Source organism: Sus scrofa, chromosome 9 (assembly GCF_054392235.1).
Source record: "Sus scrofa isolate SSC_HxYL_T2T_F1_AM1 chromosome 9, Sscrofa_HxYL_maternal_Yorkshire_Landrace_v2.0, whole genome shotgun sequence".
Lineage (NCBI taxonomy): Eukaryota > Metazoa > Chordata > Mammalia > Artiodactyla > Suidae > Sus > Sus scrofa.
The window spans coordinates 102,098,095-102,117,549 of NC_139391.1; the positions used below are offsets into that span (position 1 = coordinate 102,098,095).

At 35.5% G+C, this 19,455-nt stretch overlaps 1 protein-coding gene across 18 annotated transcripts in view; it reads left to right on the forward strand.

Annotated features, from left to right (window-relative positions):
* PCLO (piccolo presynaptic cytomatrix protein) overlaps nucleotides 1–19,455 on the forward strand; it is a 397,307-nt gene that overhangs the window by 93,362 nt on the left and 284,490 nt on the right. For 15 of the 18 annotated variants that reach the window (XR_014816013.1, XM_084977292.1, XM_084977293.1 and 12 more), the window contains exon 4: nucleotides 10,698–10,727. The exons of the other annotated variants lie outside the window; for them this stretch is intronic. Coding sequence is in view for 14 of the 15 variants with exons in the window: in XM_084977292.1 (XP_084833418.1) it covers nucleotides 10,698–10,727 (30 nt within the window). In the remaining variant the exon portion in view is untranslated. The remainder of the gene's footprint in view (nucleotides 1–10,697; nucleotides 10,728–19,455) is intronic. 18 annotated transcript variants of the gene reach the window in all.

The window sequence follows — 19,455 nt, forward strand, 5'->3', positions numbered from 1 at the left end:
ATCCATTCTAAATGTAAATAGTTATCATCTACTAACTCCAGAGTCCCAGTCTATCCCATCTCCTCCCTCTCCCCTTGGCAACCACAAGTCTGTTCTCCTTGTCTATGAGTCTGTTTCTGTTCTGCAGATAGGTTCATTTGTGCCATATTTTAGATTCAACATACAAGTGATATCATATGGTATTTGTCTTTCTCTTTCTGCCATATTTCACTTAGTATGAGAATCTTTCTTGCATCCATGTTGCTGGAAATGGCATTATTTCATTCTTTTTTATGGCTGTGTAGTATTCCATTGTGTATATGTACCACATCTTCCTAATTCATTCATCTGTAGATGGACATTTAGGTTGTTTCCATATAACTATTATAAATAGTGCTGCAGTGAACATACGGGCTCATGTATCTTATTGAATTGTAATTTTGTCTGGATATATGCCTGGGAGTAGGATTGCTGGTAGTTCTATTTTCATTTTTCTGAGGTACCTCCAAACTGTTCTCCATAGTTATACCAATTTACATTCCCACCAACAGTGTAGGAGGGGTTCCCTAACTTATGCTTTCCTTACTGCTCCTACAAGTAATTTAATGAATTTTAGTGGCCTCAGATCTTCTCCCTCATTTCAGGGACATATTAACTGAAAATTTGCTCCCTTTTTCTTCTTTTGTCCCTATCCTGTGTTGTTATGGCAGATTTTTCTGTATAGAGCAGAACTCTGATCAATGAAAAAAAACAAGGTATCCTCTGGTGAATGTCTGTGATTTTGTGGGCTCGACACTTGGTGTTTTACAAACACTTTCTTCTCTAATCATAACAGCAGCTCTGCATGGCATTGTGCTGTGATTGTTATGAACTGGGCCTTGAAACTGTGCTGCATTTCAAAGAGAATACAGAATTCATAGCCCGCCATTCATGATGTCCTCCCTGCTTTGTTCCATCTGTTGTTTTGTTAATATCCACCATTTCATTTCCTGTGTTATATTTTGGTCAGATTAATCTAGTTACTCCTCCTAAAGTATATAACCTGTGCTTCCCTACTCATATTTCTTCTTTCTCTTTCCATGATAGGGCACTTAATCACTCCAAATATTATGATTTGACTAAGTATTCCTTAAGTCTCTCTATGCCAGTGTCTTTTTTGCTGTGGTTATTGTGTGTGTAAATCTACAATTATATTTGCTTATCTCATAATTTGACTAGAAATTGCTTTATAGTGAGGAGACTTTCAGAACTCATGAACATTCACCTTTGTGTACCTTCCTTACACCTTGTAGGAGCTTGCCCATGGCAACTCCTTAGTGAGTTTTCACTGAATGAGGGCCGGCTATCTGTACGGCGGGTATTACTCCTAATGTGAGATATTACTCTGAATTCTGTGAAGGCAAAAGAGAGCGTAAGGCAAAGTCCATATCCCTAAATAATTTATGTTCTCTGAATAAGTCAAATGTCATGAAGTACAATCCAATAAGTGACCTGTGCCCCTTAAAAGAAGATGTTTTAGAAGCACAAAAATGAGATACATATTCCAGAAATTTAAAGGAGAGGACATCACAATACTCTGGGTGGTCTGAGACGTTGTGGAAAGGGCTGAACTTGAGATCAGCTTGAAAGATAAATCACATTTGAATAGGTGGGGAGAGATGGCATTCCAAATAACAGGAAGAGTCAGTGGTGGGGGATGCTCTATTTATATTCAGGCGTTGAAAAAAGCAGATTTGAGTTCTATGTTGAACATTTGAACTTAGCATGGGTAATGGTCATAGGTCTGGGTTGTTAATTTACATAGGGAGGCAATGCAGTAAGTGATTAAAAGAAGTAGCTTTGAAGTGAGGTACCTAACTCTACCTTAGTAAAGTTCCTTGATATTTCTTTTATTAAGGGTCTTCCAATGCAAAATGCAGATTAAAAAAAAAATTCAACTAGGTTGTTGCCAGGTTTAAATTACAAAATGCATATAAAATAGAAGAAAATCTAACAAATGGCACTCCAATATGCAGAAAACATTCTACTAGGTATTTGGGAGTGTTAATCTGGCAGTTGTATATGTGACCATTTGGAAAGAAAAGTAAGAAAAGTAATTTTAGGGAAGAAATCTAATTTCATGTTAGAAAGCTAATGCAACAATACAGGATTGTGGTCCATGGTTCTTGACAAGAGTAAAATGAAAATTAATGGATTTTTTTATGGTGAATATTATGGTAAAACTATCATCAGGATTGGTTACAGTGAACAGAGGTGATATGAGAGGTCAAGAAGAATACGAAGTTTTGAGCTTAAACAACAGAAAACACGATGCCAGCCCTGGTTAGAACCAAGAGAAATGAAGTTGGATCTAAGAGAGTTGATACTGTGCAATGTGATATTAAATCAGATGAACCTCCCCCTCCCCCTACATCGCTCAGTGAATGTCTGCTATTGATGGGCAGGACTAGTGGGGTGTTCTGCCTTCCACTAGGTATTGGTGAAGCTGTTTTTGCTTTTATTTAAATGAGGATTAGGCTTAGCACACAGTGGTTATTTATACCCAATTTAGAGATCCTGTCATGAAAGAAACTGAAAGAAACATAAATAAACTCTATTTTTTTTTTTTTTTTACTTCAACCCAGAATATTTGCTCAGTGTCAAATGACTATTCCTTGTTCCTGTAATATGGGCTTAGATTCAATTTGCCTTTTATTCAGAGAGACCCTGACTTTTATATTTCACAGTATTTTTATTTCATCCATGACACAGCATATTGGTGAAGGCAAGTATTTTTTTTTAGCAGGAGTTTTAGTTCCCCATAATTCTCTAATGGCCCCAGTCCTATGAGAACTTTAGAATCAGATCCAATTGCAGATACAGTTGTTGGTGTTCCAGAGGGCCTGTGATGGACTACGTGAAAGCAAATCTGTATTTGGCATATCCAAAGACATACCTCTTAAAACCTGGTACACATTGCTTTGCTAACTACAAACCATATGCTCTTTGGCTCTTAGTCACCACACGTTGTATAGATTCTGATAAGCTGAGTAAGGTCATGGAAAAGTCCTCTACCTTCTTTTCACTATCAAATTAAAAATTCCAAATAAATGACCTTGATGCCTCAGGTTCTCAGGAGTAGGATTGGATTAAGTCATTTTGTTTATATTCAAAGTACCCTAAAAGCCAGAGTCAACCCAAATGATTAGAGAGTGAATCCTGAGTTGACTCAGGATTAGTCTTAGCATTAAAGCTAATGGCCTGTGACTTTCTAGTTGATGGGACATGTGGAGTGAGATAATTCACAGCTTAACTGCAAAGGCAGATAGGATATGATTTTCAGCAAGGAAATAAGTGTACCTATTCTAAAAAAAAAAAAAAAATAGAAAGAAAGAAAGAAAAAGAAAGAAAGAAAGAAAGAAAGAAAGAAAGAAAGAAAAAGAAAGAAAGGGACGAACAGCCCTGGAAGTTACATATATGGTTAGCATATGTGATTAGTATAGATTGTCAGTTCATCTATGGTAGAAGAATATTTAGATGGTCCATAAAATCTCCATCTCCTTGTGCACATGCCATTTATAATCTTGTCCCCTTGAGTGCAGACTGGACCAGTGAATAAGATGGGTTAGCATTCCCTTGATTGTATTATGCTACATGTGAAAAGGTATTTTGCAGTTCCTTAATCAGTTGACTTTGAACTAATCAAAATAGAGATTATCTTGACCCAATAAGGTAAACCTTTAAAAGAGACAAGAAACAAGAACAGATGCTGTTCACAGATTGGCTTAAAGAGGCAAACACCTCTGTTTTGGAGAGGGTCACGTGGCAGAGACTATGGCTAGAGACCAGTAGTAGCTGAACACCTCAGTCCTCTTAACTGCAAAGGAACTCAGTCCTGCCAGCAAGCGGAATGGGCTTGGAAGAGGTCTCCAAGATCTAAATGAGTTACACAATGAGCCGATACTTAGATTTCAACTTCGTGAGGATTCTGAGCAGAGCACCCAGTTAAAGCATTTCTTGACTTCTGACCTCCAGAGATTATTATCCATTTGTATTATTTTAAGCCATTAAATTTCTGGTAATATTTTATACATCAGTAGAAATTAATACACCACTCCTATACTTATTCTCATTTTGTTTAATAATTTATAGTCTCATTTAACCCCCAAATCAATAAAGCAGAAAAAGCTTTGGGGAAATAAAACTTTGCAAAGTTGAATTTTAGACATGTTCTCATGTATCTAATAAACTGCGGAATAGCAATTTATGGTTGACAGCAGTATCAGAAAGCATATTATCAGGATATACTCTGTCACCCATGAAAAAAAATACTTGTGACGATAGCATCATTGTGGAGCTGGACTCAGCAACCTTGACTGAAGGAGCAAATAAGACTCAATCCAGCCTTCTTGACTCTGTCCACAACTTGCCTGCACTCACCCTCCTGACACAGGTGACTTTTACACACATAGGAGAATAGTTGTGTGAATAAAATTGCAAGAATAGTACGGCTCCATGCACCTCATGCCCCAAAGGTGCCCTTTAAGAAAGTTGAACTTAGAGGATGTGGTGAGTTGCCTGCTGATATCAGAAAAGACAGAATGTTGTGGTGCAGGGTAGAATGGTAATGTCATCAAACCGGGGAAGGACTGAGCAGTGGCTGGAAGCAGAGGGGCAGGCTGTGAGCTGCAGTTGGGGCATGTTTCCAGCCCTTATCGGATGGAAGCTGTAGCAGAGAGCAAGCAGTAATGAGCAGCAGGTCAGGTGACATTTCTGGCAGAGCAACTGGCAATTACTTGGAGCACAGTCACAAACAGCAGCCTTGGCACCAGCCAGAGCCAAGCAGGAGCAGTATCCTGATTTTATCCCTGCAAACATGAGGGAGACTTCTTCAGGATTGGGCCTCCAGTTGTGTCTGTCCTGTTGGAGATGTGGGGGAGGGGAGGGAAGGGGGCTTAAAAGTGGACTGACCCTTTCGCCAAGGAAAGCTATCAGACTATCCCATCTAGGTTTGGATTTTTAAGGTGACCTGCTATCTTTAGAGTGTAGAAGCATTGGGTTGTACTAGTTAAAAAATAACTTTAGTAAGCCAGTTTATTCAGATGTCTTATTTCCTTGTAGTTCTTTTCTTTCCATAGTGAAGACAATTTCAGTCACAGAAAAAGGGTATCTATTGCAATTTTCTAGAAGCCGTAGAAATCACTAGATCACTTTTATTTCTTTTTAGATTATCCCAGGGCCAAGAGAATAATACTAATATTATATTCTTATCCTCCCCTCACCTCCTATTCAGACTGAGCACATTTCTAGATAACTTAAAATTCCTTCATTCATTTTATGGTATTACCTGACTTTCTGTATCTCTTACCATTCTACTGCCATTTCTACTTTCCATTTAATTGGGGAAACTTGATTGCTGTGTCCTATATTGACTTCTCTTTATCTGATCAAGATTTCCATCTTGATACACTTATCAGATGGCACTGCTCTTCATTTCCTAACTATCAGGGTTAAGGAATCCCATGATTTAGTACTTATCACAGTTCCATCTCTTCTGGCAAATTGCTGATCACAAATTCATAGGAGGTTGGTTAGATATATTTCTGTCAGGACTGTATTTTAGGCCTACTCTCCTTTTTATATTTAAAAAAATATCAATTGATAGCTACTCTTTTTATGCTAGAATGAAAATTTCTCATGATTTTTATTTTTGTGATCTATAGATTTCTACATTTTAAAACCAGACTTCAATACCAGTCAATGTTTGTTAACCAAACCATTCCTTTATTGGTTGATTCTTTTTGATTTTAAAATTGTATCTATGACCTGTACTATATATTTATATCCTACTATATATATATTCACATATACATAGAATCATGTTTTCATAATTTTAAAGAAATGATAGCTTATAAAACTACTGATAATTGTGCTTATAAGAAAATAAAAAGTGATTTTTAGTCCTCTCTAACCTGAGGTCATTTGCAGTCTACTTCCTTTTAGAGATGACTGCTATTTCTTAAGGTAGGAATGGTTTGCTGAAATGAGTATTGTCATTGCTCATGTTTGATAATGTTTCTTTTATAAATGCTAAGATTTCATTTATTCCTATCATATAATATCCAGGCTGCCTACATGGATGTGATGATATTGCAGAGTTGTTAAAAGGGCAGACACTAGAGTCAGATTGCCAGGTTCGAATTTTGACTCCATCACTCACTGATGATACAAATTGAGGCATATAACATAATTCCTGCCGTTTCTCAATTTCTTTATGTAAAAGTAGGAAATGTTAATGGAGTAATTGGGAGGATTAAATGAATTAATTCATATAATGTTCTTAGAATAGCACCTGATACATAGTGTTTGATAAATTTTAGCCTTATATATATGTATGTTATATACATATACATAAATTGATCCCTATTCATATATTTTTGAATATCACACTTGCCCTGCAGAATGTAAACCACACAACAAATAATAAAGTTTTAGTTTTATCTATGGTTTAAAGCTATGCTGATGACAGACTGTCTATAAGCGAAGTGCCTCAGACTCTGTCATGTTTTTTGTCTTGGAAAGGATGTAGTAATTTTTGAGAAATTGTCAGATCTGAGTACCATGACAGTGGTTCAGAATATGCTGTACTTTGAGTTTGCATTGCGGAGATTGCCAATTCCTTGGAGGTTACTTGAGGCAAATGACAAACAAAAAACAGATAACTCCGTAATAGATGTCTAAATCCTCAGAAGAGGATAAGGCCGACTGTTCTGATTTCAAACAACTCTGAATGTGAGAATGTTCTTCCAAATAATAAACTCAAGTTTGTATTATTACAGCTTCATCCAGAATTCTTAATCCCAAAGCCATGAGCAATAGACCTGAACCTTAAATGTATATGAAGACTTTTACCAAGCCCCACTATTCTCTTCTTTAAAGAGAACTCCACTAGTTAAGCCTCAGAAGCCCCAAACTGCTCTCTTGCCATTTCCCCAAGACACGAGCTCATTTTGTCCTATCCGATTTGGAAATGGAAATAGGTTCAGGATCCAGTTTTGTGGTCTCTTATTTTATTATGAAATCAGATTACCTGGCGTTCCCATTGTGGCTCAGTGGGTTAAGAACCTGACTAGTATCCCTGAGGATGTAGATTCAGTCCCTGCCCTTGCTCGGTGGGTTAAGGATCCAGCATTGCCACAGCTACGCCATAGGTCACAGATGCGGCTTGGATCAGTGTTGCAGTGGCTGTGGCAAAGGCCTTGGCTGCAGCTCCAATTCGACCCCTGGCCCAAGAACTTTCATATGCCACAGGTACAGTCTTAAAAAGACAGAAAAAAAAAAAAAAATGAGGCTTTGTGGCTCAGTGGAAACAAATCTGACTAGTATCCTTGAGGATATGGATTTGATCCCTGGCCTCACTCACTGGGTCCAGGATCCAGCGTTGCCACGAGCTGTGGTGTAAGTCACACTTGTGGCTCAGATCCCTCATTGCTGGAGCTGTGGCCTAGGCCTGCAGCTTTAGCTCCGATTCGCACCCTAGCCCAGGAATTTCCATATGCTGTGGGTGCAGCACTGAAAGAAAAAAAAAATAAATCAAATTACCTAATGATATTTTATTTAAGAGATTTGGAGTAACACACTGTATTCTTTTCAGTGTAAGATAATTTTCAGAGTGGATATACAACCCTCCAAGTCTTTACTGCTTCATAGATTTATATATCATACTCTGAGTTTAGTTATATGAAATCATAAAATATGCAAATTGTCAGATTTGGACAAAATCTAATTTTGTCTTTCAAGTAGAGGATGTTTATTGATAGTTATGCAGGTGGGGGAACCCCAAGAAAAATTATTTAAAAACACTGTAATGACTGAAGAATGAACATTTTGGAATAGTTGTATGGCTTAATGGTAGAAACCTTGGTAAAGTGTTGGTGTGCATAACATCTTTGTACTATATTCAATTTATGGGATACATAATTTGGAACACATGCTTTTAGTAGCCCCAAAAAGCAATTAAAAGCTGTTGAAAGAGAAATTTTATTATCTAAGAAAATTATAAGATAACAGTATAAGGAGATTATATGGTCTTAACATAACATGAGTAGTAAAGAGTAAGGAACTTCACATCAAGAATTCTGGCTTTTTACTTATCCTTATATTAACATCTGTGCTCAACTTTGTAAGATGAAGTGACTGGAATAGTGATCCCTGAGCTTCCTTCCAGTATTAATCTCTGTAGTTCTAAAGGCTTTACCTCCAACTAGCTTGACTTTGTAAAGTTTGGAGATTAAAATGATATGTAAGGCTACTGAGAACAACCTCAGAATATATGTAAAGACGTGGGTGGGAGATTAAGTATTTTCTCTGGTTAAGTCTCAAAGTATCACTGGGTTTATGATTATTTCTGACCACTCAGTATTAAACAGCTCTGTAAGGATTGGTACACGTCATCCTCATTCAGTGTAGATAATTATTGACTAATTTGAATTACTTAATAATTGAATGAACACAATTCTCTATAAAAATATGTATTTTTTTCTAAAAATGTTTGAGCACAACTTAATTTAAACCCGAGATTTGAGAAGTCCTGATTTCATTTTTCCATCCTTAAGTATAGAAGTAACAGATCCTTTATTTGTGGTGAAATGTGGAGTGAGCCCTTCTTGGATCATATATCATATTTGTTTCAATACAGTAGCTCTCAGAGTTTATCGTTTATAAAGATCTCAGGGTAAGATTGCAGAAATGCAAGATTAATAAAATTGTGAATATCGAGTACTCACTCCAAAATGATTCTGAGATTCAATCTGAGGTATAAGGCTCAAAAAACCTGCATTTTTTGGTATTTTCTTTTTATTAAGGAGGGTTGATATGCAATATTGTGTTAATTTCAGGTATACAGCAAAGTGATTCATGTATATATTTTCTAATTCTTTTCCATTATGGGTTATTGCATGATGTTAAATGTAGTTCCCTGTAAATCCTGGTTATTTATTTTATATATAGTGGTGTGTACCTCTTAATTTCATACTAATTTATCCCTCCCACCCTTTCCCCTTTGGTAACCATTAGTTTGTTTTCTATGTCTGTATGTTTCTGCTTTGTAAATAAGTTCATTCGTATTATTTTCTTAGATTCCATATATAAGTAATATCATATAATATTTGTCTTTGTCTGGCTTACTTCACTCAGTATGATAGTATGTAGGTCCATCCATGTTACTGTACATGGCATTATTTCATTTGTTCTTAAGGTCAAGTGATATTCTACTGTATATATATATATCACATCTTCTTTATCTGTTTAACTCTTGTTGGACTCTTAGGTTGCTTCCATGTCATGGCTGTTGTCATGTATAGTGCTGCAATGAACATAGGGGTACAAGAATCTTTCTGAATTATATTTTTGTCTGGATATATGCCCACGAGTGGGATTGCTGGATTGTATGGTAATTCTATATTTAGTTTTCTGAGGACCCTCCATACCGTTTTCCATAGTGGTTATACCAGTTTACATCCCCATGAACAGTGTAAGGGGGTTCCCTTTTCTCCACACCCTCTCTAGCATTTACTACCTGCAGACTGTTTGATGATGGTCATTCTGACTGGTGTTTGGTGATACCTCATCGTAGTTCTGATTTGCATTTCTCTAATAATTAGCAATGTTGAGCATCTTTTTACCTGCCTGTTGGCCATTTCTGTCTTCATTGGAGAAATGTCTATTTAGGTCTTATGCCCATTTTTTTGATTGGCTTGCCTTTTTTTTTTTTTTGGATTTTTTGGGCCGCTCCTGCGGCATATGGAGGTTCCCAGGCTAGGGGTTGAATCAGAGCTGTAGCTACTGGCCTATGCCAGAGCCACAGCAACGCCAGATCTGAGCCACATCTGCGACCTACGCCACAGCTCATGGAAACGCCAGATCCTTAACCCGCTGAGCAAGGCCAAGGATCGAACCCACAACCTCATGGTTCCTAATTGGGTTCGTTAGCCACTGAGCCATGACGGGAATTCCTGGCTTGCCTTTTTAATAAATACTCTCAGTAATTCTGATTCAGAAACCCCATACTTTGACAAGTACCGTTAAATTGCTTAAATCAAGAAAACACACTTTCCAAATTCAATACCTAAAAACTATTGTGTTAAAATATCTGTATGTATGAAAATCACAAGCCTACGCAAGAGGAGCTACATGTGTTCTCACACATGACTGAAGCATTTTGGTGACTAAATTTCTAAAAGTATAGTAGCATTTGTATATTTGGCTAGAATATGAATTTTAAAGAAATAGTTTATTTACTTGGAATTATCTTTCTGCCTTTACCCAATAATTTTTCCTATTATGTAGCATGAAAATCTAAGAGTAAAATGAAATATTTTAGAGAGCCCTTAACCTCCATAAATTTCTTTTAAATATTAACAACTTTTCTTGTTTACCAGAAAATTCACAAATTTCTAAAAGCTTTTATACCTACTGACAGCATTTTCACCCTTCATCCTTGCAAATAATTGAATTTGACAGCTTTGCAAATGCCCCGCCTTTCAGAAACAAACCCAAACAGTGTCTAACTGATTGAGACAATCTTAAGAGGACCACATATGCAGTGGAAATACAATGTTGGGGGAAACAGATCAGCTAAATAATTTAATGCTCATGTTTTCAGATTAAAATAGATTCTTCGGAAGGCTCCTTTAGTTCCCCCAGAATAAAAGGTTATCATTTTTTATTTTTTTCACTAGGGCTGTCCTGAGTCTCCTCAACAAAAATCAGTAAGTAATTGTGACAGAATGTCACAGACCATTTCAGATTTCACTCTAAAATCCTTCTCTAGGCACTTTCTTCTCCACAATCCCTGATGCCCAGTGGGTAGGAAGATGTGCCATTTATTCCACAGTCTTTGTGGCACTCTCTTGGGTTTGAATGTATTTTAGGATTATTTGTGATATTGGATGGAAATGGTATTCCAAAAAAGTCAAGATTTTTACTGGGAAAAGCGTGCTCTTCCCTATAGTTGTGTTATGATGACAGTGCAGTAAATACTGAAACCCTTCAGAAGATTTTTAGGTGTGAGAGGATTTAGTTTAGAATGAGGACAATTCTGATTTAACTCTTTCTGAAAATAAAAAATATGCAAAATACTGCATTTTAAAAATCAAATGTGGAAGTGCAGATGGAAATAATTAAGAATTTTTAGATTTGCCAATTTACTGTGCTATGGTTGGAACATTTAAATTACATTTGAGGTGATGTATGTACCTGTGAAACTGGTCATCTGATTCAACAAATTTAAATTCTCAACATGAAGTTCCTCCTCATTGGCAGTGCTTCTACCTTAGTGTACACTGGCTTTGCCAATTATTTGTATTAGAATTGTACTCAGTTTTGAGCCAACTGATCTTTGATTTTATATGGATGAGCTATTATGCAAATTTTGACCTTGATGTCGCTTCTTGGCCACAAGGGAGAATTTCTGTTGAGCCACTTGATTTTTTTTGTGTCTGGTTTAATGCTGGAATTTATTCCTTAATTCCTACCTTACTTACATCTAACATTTTAAAAGTTTCTTTTAAAATAATATCTAATTTATTAAATATTTCAAAGCTATGATATTGAAGAAAAATACTCATGAAAGATTATAAGTATACCTGCACATGTATGTATCTTATGCCAATCCTTGAGAAGGAAAACATAGTGGAAAAAACTATTATCTCTAGGAGCTTGATTTGAATTTGCAGTATTAAGGTGAGCTGTGTCGCATATGAGCATTTCCAGGACTTTGCTTTGCACCACTCCTTTTTGGATAGGAGGAGAGCTACTAGGAATTGATTATTACCTCTTAAGACATTTTCTTTTGTCTTAGTAGCTTGGAATAATTTGTTATAACTGAACTCATGAATATTTTATAGACCTTCTGAATCATATAAAATATCATGTTTCCCTCTTGGCAGTAGCTAGAAAATTTTAGAGCCAAAATTAAGATTATCCTATGGTTCTCTAACTGATTGCAGACCTCCAGGGTTAGAAGCAATGGCTAAAAGTTCCTGAATCATCAGTGAGAATTGTGTTCACTTTACATCTGCCTATATTTCATAGATTCTACAATGCATATTTTTCATATTTTAGCATTTCTTAAGTGGAGATATATAATTTCTTAGTGTGTACTTGACACGTCTTTCTCTGGGGTGCGTAAAGTATTGTAATCTTTAAGAGATGCCATCTTAGATTCAATGAAATAAAGTATTACAATAGTACTCAGTTTAGGGAATACTTAATAGGTTAAAAGAAACAGAGTTACTGAAAACTCAAAACGATTGGATGGATTTTGAAGAAATTCCAAGACTATGATAACTCTAATAAATTCAGATGACTTCAAAACACAGCTCAATTCCTCATTTTCTGTGAAACTCACCAAATATTTTATTTTCTCTGTAGTTAAATGATCTTCCCAAAATAATATCTGCTCTAATTTTTCCTGTAGTCCTTCTTCCTTCCGTAATTTCTTACCACCGTCTTTACTTCCAGGCTTCCCCCTATCCATTCTTTTCTCCATTCTTATATATCAGCCTTCACAAATATTTATTTAATAAACACATTTTATGTCCTAATGACTTGGTAGTTCTTAGGATATAAGTTTGAGCTCAGTATAACCCTTGGTACCAAGATGCTTGTATCAAGTTTGCAAAACAGGGAAACAAACCTTTCTAGGAGGATAATGTTTTACAGGAGTGGTGTAGTAGAAAAGGCATATTATTTGTCAGAGTAGGGTGAGATGGGAAATGATTAATCTGAATCTAAAAGAATAAGAAAAAATATCCAGGTGAAAAAGTAGATGAAATGTGCCTTAGAAAGAGGAAATGGCATGAAAGACTAGGGAATGTGGAGTTCCTGTCACGGCGCAGTGGAAATGAATCCAACTTGGAACCCAAGAGGTTGCAGGTTCGATCCCAGGCCTCACTCAGTGGGTTAAAGATCCTGTGTTGCCGTGAACTGTGGTGTAGGTAGCAGACGTGGCTCGGATCTGGCATTGCTGTGACTCTGGCATAGGCCAACAGCTGTAGCTCCATTTATACCCCTAGCCTGGGAACATCCATATGCCATGGGTGCGGGCCTGAAAAAGACAAAAGACAAAAAAAGAAAAAAGAGTAGGGAATGTATAAAAAACTTTCAGAAGGCTAAGATGACTGTATATTAAATATCAATTTGTGATTCTGGCAGAAAAGGTCAAAGAGGAGGTAGTATGACCAGATCATAAAGGGTCCTCTATATTTACTGGGGGAAATGCCATCCAGAACTTTTTTCTGGATAACAATATGAATCCAACTTAAAAATTACTTTAGGACATTGTTTGTCTTTAAAAAACTAGCAGCATAGAGAATTAATAGAAAGTGCTAAGGTTAAACTGAAGACAGATATTCCAATTTTGAGGAAGATATAATAGATTATACAAGAGATAATTAGTACAGAAATGTATATTTGAGAGGAGGGTTTGATTATAAACATAATTATATGGCACAATTGAAAAGATGTGGTGACCAGTTATCTATATGGAGTCAGGTTGGGAGGGAGGAGTCAAGACTATACCTGTTTGTAGCTAGCGCACCTGGGCTAAAGGCTATCTAACACTCAACAAGACAGAAGCATAGGAGACAGAGCAGTGGTCAAAGCAGTGAAATGATCTTACTTTCATTTGGGTTCATAGTGATTTGTTCATATTTTACAAATATGAGTTTGGAATAAAACCATGTGTGGTGTGCGTAATATCACTTAAATCTCAATATTACGCTAAGACTATCATTATTCTTTTTTTACAGACCCAACTGTAGTCTTAGAGGAGTTAATATTCGAACTCAAAAAAAGTTGCTAGAAAGTCATGGAGATAGTATTGGATTCCAAAGTTTCTAACTCCAGCAGCTTTGTCTTTTTGTTTATTTTTTGTTGTTTTCATTAAGACTTTCTTTTTATAGAGCATTTTATAAAGGTTCACAGCACAGTTTAGGAGAAGGTACAGATTTCTCATTTACCCTCTGCCTCTACTCTTGCACAGCCTCCCCCATTTTCAGTATCCCTCACCAGAGTGGTACATTTGTTACAATCAAATCTACATTAACACATAATTGTTACTCAAAGCTCTTAGTTTGCATTACAGTTCATTCTTGGTATTGTGTATTCTGTGGGTTTGAACAAAGGTATAATGACATGTATCCAATATTATGGTATCATAAAGAGAATTTTCACTGCCTTAAAAATCCTCTGAGCTCCACCTGTTTATCCCTCCTACCCTAACCTCCAGGCAACCATTGATATTTTTACTGTGTCCATAGTTTTGTCTTTTCCAGAATGTCATACAGTTGGAAGCATATAATTATAGCCTTTTCAGCTTGACCTCTTACACTGAGTAATATACATTTAAGGTTCCTTCATGTCTTTTCATGGTTTGCTGGCTCACTTCTCTTTAGCACTGTGTAATAGCACTCCATTGTCCAGCTTATCACTGTTTATTTATCCATTCATCTGCTGAAGGACATCTTGTTTGTTTCCAAATTTGGGCAATTATGAATAAAGTAGCTCTAAATATCTGTGTACATGTTTTTGTGTAGACATAAGTTTTCAGCTCCTTTGCATAAATTCCAAGGAGTGCAGTTGCTGGATTGTATAGTAAGAGTATATTTAGTTTTCTAAGAAAGCATCAAACTCTCTTCCGAAGTGTCTGTACCATTTTGCATTCCCACCTGCAATGAACGAGAGTTCCTCTTGCTTTACATACATCCTCACCAACACTGGGTATTGTTATTGTTTTGGATTTTGTTGTTTTGGTTTTTAAATTAATAGATCTTATTTTTAGAGCAGCTTATATATATATATATCAGAAAGTATAGAGAGTTCTCATTTGCCCTGTCTCCCTTTACCTACCTCCCCCTGCCCTTCATTTCTCCTATTTGTATCTTTATTTAGTGTGGTACATTGGTTACAATTGATAAGCCAATACTGATACATTATTTTTCTTTCATACATCTTAATCTAGATGTTGTATCTAAAACATCACCTCCAAACCCAAGACCACCTAATTTTCTCCTGTGTTATTTTCTATTAGTTTTATCATTTGCATTTTATCTTTTAAGTCTTTGATCCAATTTGAGTTATTTTTTATGAAAGGTGTAAGATTAGAATCTAGATTCATTTTTTTTTAACATTTGGTTTTTCATCTATTTTAGCACAAGTTGTTGAAAAAACTATCCTTTCCCCATTGAGTTGCCTTGGCTCCTCTGTCAAAAATCAGTTGTCAATATTTGTGAGGGTCTGTTTCTGTGCTTGCCATTCTGTTCCATTTATCTCTTTGTCTGTTCTTTCAGCAATATCAAACTTTCTTGATTACTATAGCTTTATAGGAAGTCTTAATGTTTTGCCCTGGCAGTTCTCCAACTCTGTTTTCCTTAAATAGTCTGTTGGCTCTTTTAGGTCATTTTCCTTTCCATATAAACTTTAGAATCATTTTGTTAATAGTCACAAAGTAAATGTTCAGGATTTTGATTGAGGTTGTATTGAAAATATAGATCAAATTGAGTAGATTAATATCAACACTGATTCATCTTTCTATTCATGAGTTAGAAATATGTCTATGTTTATTTAGATCTTTTTTATTTCTTTCATCAGAGTTTTATATTTTTCATCATATAGATCATATCTATTTTGTGAGATTTATAACTTGTATATATTTTGTTGGATTGCTAATGTAAATGGAATGGTGTTTTCAATTTCACATTCTAAAAATTCATGGCTAGTATGTAGGAAAGCAATTAACTTTTGCATATGAGCCTTATATCCTGTAACCTTGCTATAATCACTTTAGTTCCAGTAGTTTTTTTTAGTTGATTCTTTGGGATTTTCTACAGAAACAATCCTTTAACCATTTTTTTTAAAATTAGTTTTATTTCTTCCCTCTCAATCACTATACCTTTTATTTCCCTTTTTAGTCTTAGGTAAGTCTTGTATCAGCTAAGAGTTCCAGTATGATATTGCCAAGAAGTGGTCAGAGGTGATATCCTTGCTCTTCCTGATTTTAGGGGGAAGCATAGGGTTTTCCACCATTAAGTATGATGTTAGTTGTAGGTTTTTGGTAGATGTTCTTTATCAAGTTGAGGAAGTTTCCTCTATTCTTAGTGTGCTGAGAGTTTTTAATCATAAATTGGTATTAGGTTTTATTTTCTCTGTATCTATTCCTATGATCATATGATTTTTCTTCTTTTGCCTGTTGAAGTGATAAGAGTACCTTCATTGATTTTGAATGGTGAATCAGACTTGCATACCTGGTCTAAATCCTACTTAGTTGTGTGTATAATTCTTTAAGTACTTCATTGGATTGGATTTGCTAATATTTTTCTGAGAGCCTTATTTAAATCACTCCCTTAGAGTTTTCTAGGTAAGAAGTTTCAATTTGGGAGTCAACAGGATGTAAATGATAGCTAAGGTGAAGGAATGAAAGTAAACTGTGGTGTTTGAAGACAAAAATGATAGTAAACAGATTAATAGTACCATTAATAATAACAATGGCATACATTTTCTAAATGCTAAGCAGTGTTGTAAGTAGTTTAAAAATATTTACTCTTTAAAAATACGCTCTTATTTTTCTATTCTATTTATCCCCACTTTACAGATGAGTTCAGTTTTAAGTATCAGCAAGTTAAATAGTGATCCTGGGAAGTGTATATTAAGTGGAGATTGTCTTATTCCAGAACTCAAGCCCTCAACTATCACATAATTCTAACAATTATAATTCTCTGTTATAGACCAAGAACAAGGACTGAGGCCTGAGCTTTGCAAAAGAGTTTTATATGTGGGTTATCAAGGGAAAATTGTTATGAACAAATAATATTTGATTTGGAGGAAATATGAGGGAGAACAGGGACCAGAATTTTTGTATCATCTCTTAGCAATATACTGAGGAGACTTCATCTTATTTTATTATATAAGATATAACACTTCTTGTATTATATTATCAAACCATAAAGTACCTTTGTATCATGTTCTGTGAGGTCAGTGGATTTATCTCTCAAACATTTCATCGTGCTTGTCATTACTGCCAGATTCTGTCAAAATATTAGAGAGTGACAGAGCAAACTGAAAGTTTCTAATTTTCTTCCTTTTCTTTAAGAGGTGAACCTGAAGATTGTAAGAGAAATAAACATAGTGAGAAATCAGCAGCAGGTGGCTAGGTCAGCTTCATCAAAATACAAAAGTATACATTATTGTCATTTGGGAGGACAGTCAACCATGACTAAGCCACCTGTTCTAAGAGCTTCCATTTAAAGAATACTTAACTTTCCCAACTATGTAAAAGTTTAAGGTAATAAATGTGTTATCATTCAGATATAAGTGAAGCACCTGTTAGATGGTCAAATAAGTGAATTATAGTCATTTTGAATTTTTTTTCATCTGTCATTTGAAAAAGCAGAACGGAGTGTGTGAAATTTTGCAATACTGTGCTTTTTCAACCATGAGTGGGTTGGAAATGGAGGGTGTGGAGTATGTAAAAGCTATCATAAATAAAGGAGACAGTAAGACTCTCAGAATGTTTCACAAGCTCATAATTATACCTCTAAGGATATTGTGCCATTTGGCTACTTATCTTTCTTCTTTGGGGAATACAGCTCTGCTTTCAACTAAATTTGCCAAATCGCTTGCCGTACTAGTGGGACATGGGGGGAGGGGTTGGAGAAGAAAATATTTTAACTGTCTCATATCTCTGGGAATGGTTTGGTTTCTGGCTGATCTGGGGTACAGATCAAAACCCCATAACATAGGAAGTAGCTGATTTTGTTTCACTGAAGAAGATAGTTTTTAAAAGGATCTAATTCAACAGTGGTTTCCTCTTCCTCTTCTAGGTAATAAGGTAAATTATTCTAGAGCATCCACACTGATGTGCCCTTTTAGGCACTGTCTGCACTGTGGATGAACAACTCAAGGAAGCCAGCAACATTTTTAGTGAAAAACAAGCTATGTGCAGTGCCCTTTTATAAGACCTATAGACAGATAACATAGATATAGTGGTGTAACAACAATAGCTATCACATTGCTGTAATCCTGTAGCAATCTGAAATTTAAATTTGAAATAACGGTGGAATCCAAGACAGATGCATCTAAGGTATAAAAATAATAAGGCATTATGCAATTCAGTGCCAAAAATATGTAGTTTAGATCATAAAAACTATCAAAGTTCAGAAAAGGAAGGCATTAATGTGTGCTGGGTTAGTGGGGAAGAACTCTATGGAAAAAGAATTGGATCCTGAGCTCTGGAACAAAGTTTGATTATTGGGTCTAGTCTTCACACAAAATACATTGCTTCTATTCCTGTGATTATTTGAAAGAATTCAACTTAGATCTTACAACATTTCTTTTGCAGGTGGGTTCCTTGAAGTGTGTGTGTGTGTGTGTGCACGTGCATGCGTGTTGTTTGAGGAGGTGGATGGAAGTCAAACTTGGGTTAATATCATGGAACAGCCAGTTATTCGTACAGGACAATGAGAAAGTTACTTAAGTTCTCTAATTCTCATTTTCTCTTATATGGAATGAAATATTTCTTCAGAGAATCTTTGTGAATTAGGTAAAATCATGTTTAAGCATTTAACATATAACCTGGAAAATAGTAAATCCTTAGTAAATGGTAATTGCTAGTATTTGTGCTAAAAAGTGCAAGATAGCGGCTGTTTATGTGTTATGGATTCTTTGTAGCTATCTCTTTATTGTCATTAATATGAAAACTGAGGAAAATGGATTTTTGAATTCAATATGTAAGACAAATTGACTATGATAGTGTAAAATATTTTCACCACGTTCAAAATAAGCAAATATTCACTGGACATTTTTTGTAAGAGCAAACATTTATGAGAGATAAAGCAGCTCATTTTTAATATCTTACCTAATAATGTGTTATATTTGACTTAAGAACTATATATAATGATCCTTTGGAAACTTAATCATGCATGTTTTCTGATATTAACAAATGTTATACCTACACATGTCAATATACATGCATTTGTAGGTAGATAATAAGCAATTTTCTTATAATCTCTTTGATGTTGAAAGTATGGTCACATAAAGACACATTACTCATTTTCATTCTTTCCAAAGAGAGGACTGTGTTATCTGGCAAAAAAAGTAACCAATGTGATTTGTGTAATAGAAAGCCTTTTTTTTTTTGTCCTGCTTTTCTATATTTGGTATTTAGAGTTTGAGCTGTTTCCTGTTTTTGCTTTCGCCTTATATTCATAGTTAGGTTTGCGTAGCTCCCCAGATAAGAAAGCACAGTTTAGGATACTATACCTCACTGGAACAGCTTAAAATAACTATCTATTTTTATTCCTTTAATGCCCCTTGTATAGGTTTGCTGTCTCATATTGATTTTTCCTCTCATTTTTGAAATAATTGCTTTTGGGCAAAACACAGGTAATCTCTTACTGTTCCATAATTGTCAACAAGTTAAAGCAGAGAGTAGAAGAAATG